The 4,705-nt window shown below is 37.6% G+C and overlaps 1 protein-coding gene across 2 annotated transcripts in view; it reads right to left on the minus strand.

Annotated features, from left to right (window-relative positions):
• LOC102584418 (sister chromatid cohesion protein PDS5 homolog A-A) overlaps nt 1-4,705 on the minus strand; it is a 27,628-nt gene that overhangs the window by 10,622 nt on the left and 12,301 nt on the right. For both annotated transcript variants that reach the window (XM_006352257.2, XM_006352256.2), the window contains exons 21-22: nt 1,764-1,920; nt 1,447-1,596 (exon numbers count right to left, since the gene is read on the minus strand). In XM_006352257.2, coding sequence (XP_006352319.1) covers nt 1,447-1,596; nt 1,764-1,920 — 307 coding nt within the window. The remainder of the gene's footprint in view (nt 1-1,446; nt 1,597-1,763; nt 1,921-4,705) is intronic.

Raw genomic sequence — 4,705 nt, forward strand, 5'->3', positions numbered from 1 at the left:
CAACCCCCCCCCCCCCTACTTGGTCCACTCATTCTTCGCAGATTTCTCTCCTTGTCATTTTCACCCAAGAAGAAAACCCAACTTCGACTGTAGGGAAGCCAATGACCTCCCGGAACCCTCTTTTTCTATTTATCTCTGGCCAATACAATGGCCTTCCATCATCTGTCACATGCTCGGATTCAATCAATATATTGCATCCGACCTCAGCGTGCTTCCGTAAAAGAATAACACACGACCAACGGTGGTGAAAACAATGGAAGTATAACACAATCAATAGTGGTGAAAACAAGGACTGCAGACCGAAGGGCTTTAGTTAGCACAGAAGCAGTGGGGTACCAGAAATGAGGCAGGCAGAATTGAACGGTTGGAGATGGGAAAGGATTGTGACTTGGGAAAGAACAGGTCAACAATAAGGTATTTTATGTGCAATAGGAATGTGCATTTCAATTTTCCTTCAAAAGAATGTTAGTTTTGCAATATAGAATTGAAGGAGACTTCATTTTGGTGGTAAGAATTAACTAAGTTTCAATAGGCAGCCTAATTTTTTCACAGATCAAGATCATCCAATTGTTGGATATATGCAGAAGTTCATTCACAACCTGATAAAAAAACAGAATTTATTTGTAAATCAACCTGAAGGTGTACAGAGTGTAACCAGGATATTCTTGGTGAATGCAGGTTAAATAACAACAAACACAAACAAAAAGGAAGTGACATTTGAAAGGTCAACTGCCAACACAATTTTGTGAAGAAGAAGAAGAAAGAGAGTAAATTTAGAAATAAGAAAGATTACAGAGTCATGTAATAGAAGGCAGCAAGGAGTCCAACCAACAGACAACAGGATACAGGTTGAAATTTTGTGTAGAAAGCAAGAGTCTGAAAAAGAAAAGAGAAAAAAAGAGAGAATTTACTGGGGTAGTGAATCCACACTTCTGAATTGATACATAAAATTCATCATTATAGGAACAGACACTATTCCTTCATGTGAAGGTATTGATGATGCAACTGTTGCTGGGATCATGTTTTGATCCCACCTTGAATTATGTGGACAATTGGATGAAAGAAACAATAAGTGCTTTGAAGTAAAAAAAAATAACAGACTGTCGCTGTTAAGTAAAGATGCACACAAAATTTATACTGTTGGTGTAGGAGAAATACGCTGGAAAATACATCATTTCTTTGGATTTTTAGGATGCCTTAATGTTGTAAACAACTGTTGCTGGGATCATGTTTTGGTCTTTTGTACTTCTGCAGTACCTTCTAGGTACTAAACAGTAACAAAATTATCTTACTTCATATGAAAAATATAGAAACATACACCATTTCTAAACAAAGCCTAAATACTGATGAATCTCACGTTTCCAGCCATTCAGCCTGTGAAATACAGTTATATTGAAATATGAAGGTGTATGACACAAATGATAAGCAGCATCTAACATGGCATACCAGAGACTGGTCTTTCTCTTCATTCTTCTCATGTTGTTTGTAAAGCGATGGAGGTAGTGATACTGATGCTTTCAACTCCTTAAGATCATCATGGTTAGGAACTAACCGATTTGTAATTGCCAGGCCAAGGTCTGAGACAGCATATGAGTTCTGCAAAAGTATTCATACGATCAAACAGCAGGATAATCTCAATTCTCAGCTGTTCACACTTATCGTTGTTTTGTTTGTGCATATATTCCACTGGCACTAAGTGATAGAAGCTACGTAGAATGACAGGCATTGACACATTTAAACAAGTATCAGCTTTCCTTTCTTACCTTTGATTTTGTGGAATCTACTACATCTTCTGAATGTTTTATACTGTGAAGGATAGACTTAATCGTTGAAATGCTTTCCTTCTCTCTACTGATACCACCTTCAGGTTTCCCCTCTTCATCTCCATGCACCAACATTGAGAGGAAAACGTGCAATTGCCTGAAACAAAACATTCAACTATATTCAACGAAAAGTAGAGCTTTGAGAAGCAGGATTTCCCCGGATGCAGCAACTGAATCTACATAAATGTTAATGATCACAATGTACCTCCATTAGACAAACTTGCACACAGATGACAGACAATGCCAAACAACTTAATTACAATACAACTGACATCATACAAAGGGTTTGGGTACATCTTTAAATGGTCATCATGCCACTAATGGATCCAATGTTGGAGACTCCATACATGTCCATCCCTAGAGTGCCTAGGGTTGCAAACAAATGCTTATTCATAGGTATTACAATAAGTTTATTAAAAATGAAAATATGTAACATGTTTTGGATTCTTTATGAAAATAGTGAATGATTTTGTTAGAGAGTACCAAGAAGGTACCAAATAGGAGACACATATCAACAACAATATGTCCTCATTAGAAAAACTGAGGAACATTCTATTTATCTTAGCATGTTCAACCCCAATGCTACAGTTGCTAAATGCAAGTCCAATCAAGGGTCGAACATACTATTTAGATGGAATTGCAATGACTGGGTCTGAGAACTTGGAAGAATCTTCCAATTACTAGTTGGAACTCCACTGATGACATGACAAGATAAAATGCTTTGGAAGGGAGAAGAAGGTAGTCACTGTAAAGTCTTGCTATTGCTTGTTGAATAGACCCCCCCCCCCTACCAGTTCCCTCATTCCCCATTGGCCCTGGAGACAAATATGGAAGACTTGTGCAGCTTACAAGATCAACTGTTTCACATGGCTTGTGGCTAAGCCCGCTAAGGAAACCTGCCTAACACCACATAATCTACAAATAAAAGACATGATATTTGCAACAAATTTGTGCCGTGTGAAGAGCAATATAAAGACACAAAGCGCCTTTGTTACACTGTAAAGAGGCCATGCAGATTCAGAATATGCTCCAGTGTGCTGAATCTCAAATGGGCAATGCCGAAGACTACCCCACAGCTTTTGTAAAGCTGGAGAGTGTGCTGGAATCAGCAAAACACCCCTCAAAATGTGGAATTGCACACCAACAGCAGGCTAGTATGGCGAATGATCTAGAGATAAAGGAACTCCATATTTTTTTCAAGACATCAAGGTTTCTACACTTGGGGCTCGTTTGGTGTGAGGGATAAGCATAAATAGTCCTGGGATAAAATTTAGATGTCTTGTTTGGTTGACATGTTTGGGATAACTTATCCCACCATTTATAGCATAGTGATTGGATAAGTTATCCCATTTACATGGTGGAATAAGTTATCCCAGGATAACTAACCCTAGGATAGTTAATCCTGGGATAACTAGTTCCCAACCAAACGACCCCTTATTCTTTAAGTTAAAATGTATTCTTTTACTTTTGGAACAGCATGGTTGTTGTAAATGTTCCTGAAGCCATTTTAGATTTCATCAACTCATAATTCAACTGTGAAGTATTAGGAGTCGTTTGGTGTGAGGTATAAGGTACAATAATCCCAGGGATAAAATGACTGAACAATTTTATCTTGTGTTGGGTTGGAGGTATAAGGCAGTCCTGGGATTATTTATCCCTCATTTACACATTAGCGGTGGGATAAGTTATCCATATACATGGTGGAATAACTTATCCAGAATAATTAATCTCGGGATAACTCGTTCCCAACCAAACGACCCCTTAGTGTAGGTTGATCCTTTTGGATGTAACTACCAGCACTCTCATTACCTTATTAAAATGTGCCCGAATTAAGACAGAATATAGAACTAAACAGTAGAAAATATTGAAGGGAAGGGAAAAAAAAAACAAGTCAAACCGTAGACATAAGTTCAACAGTCAAGGAATTATACATCCAGAGTAGATGACAAGTACCCTTCTTTATCTCCAGGCAAAGTAGTTTAGCCATTCAGCCATGAGGATTAACACAACGAGAAAGTGACACCAACGTTTAGAATATATGTCATTGAGTGTTATCAATAGTAGCAAAGGCAGATTAATTTCCCATTATGTCATTCTATTTTTCCTTCTTTGTTAGACAAGTAAAGGCTGTACAGATTTCTTTTTTTTGAGATAATGGGGCTGTACAGATTTCTTATAACAAATCAGCACAATTTCTGAATTTATACTTTTTTTTGAGATTGGTAACTATATGTATATATATATTTTTTTTAAATTACCCCATAACAGTGCAAAAGACTTAACAAAATCCCAACCAAGCTTAGGCTACTGCTTCACAAGGATCCTATCATATCAACTAGTGATTCAGCCTCCTCAGCATAGCTTTCTTTACACCAAAAATAAAACAAAAATATACAATTCATCTTGATTTTCTCCACAAAATTATATTTGTCTTCAAAAGCTCTATAGTTCCTCTCCTTCCAAATGGTCCACCATATGCAAGCAGGGACAAGTTTCCACCATTTTTTCTGACTAACTGCCCCATCATTCTGGTCTGAATTTATACTCAGAAGTAATTGGTGATACCATGCACCTTCTTTCCAAGTAATAACAGATACGGGTACAGCTGCTTGTCCAACCTATTCTTCAAATAAACAACTAGTACACACTCCCTGCCCTCCCACAAGAAAAAAGGCCAATTCTCCAAGCACCACCTTTTTGTGGGATAAGTTACAACAAGAACTACATTTAGATGAGTGCATCATGTATTATTCTAGTAAGCCTTCTACAAAGAGACTGGTGAAGAGAACAAAATCTTATGGTACTCCATGTTATGCAGGCAAACAACTTGTACGCACTCCCTTTCTTCCCCAAAAGAAAAATACAAAATCCAATACACCAAG

Source organism: Solanum tuberosum, unplaced genomic scaffold (assembly GCF_000226075.1).
Source record: "Solanum tuberosum cultivar DM 1-3 516 R44 unplaced genomic scaffold, SolTub_3.0 scf00148, whole genome shotgun sequence".
Taxonomy (NCBI): domain Eukaryota; kingdom Viridiplantae; phylum Streptophyta; class Magnoliopsida; order Solanales; family Solanaceae; genus Solanum; species Solanum tuberosum.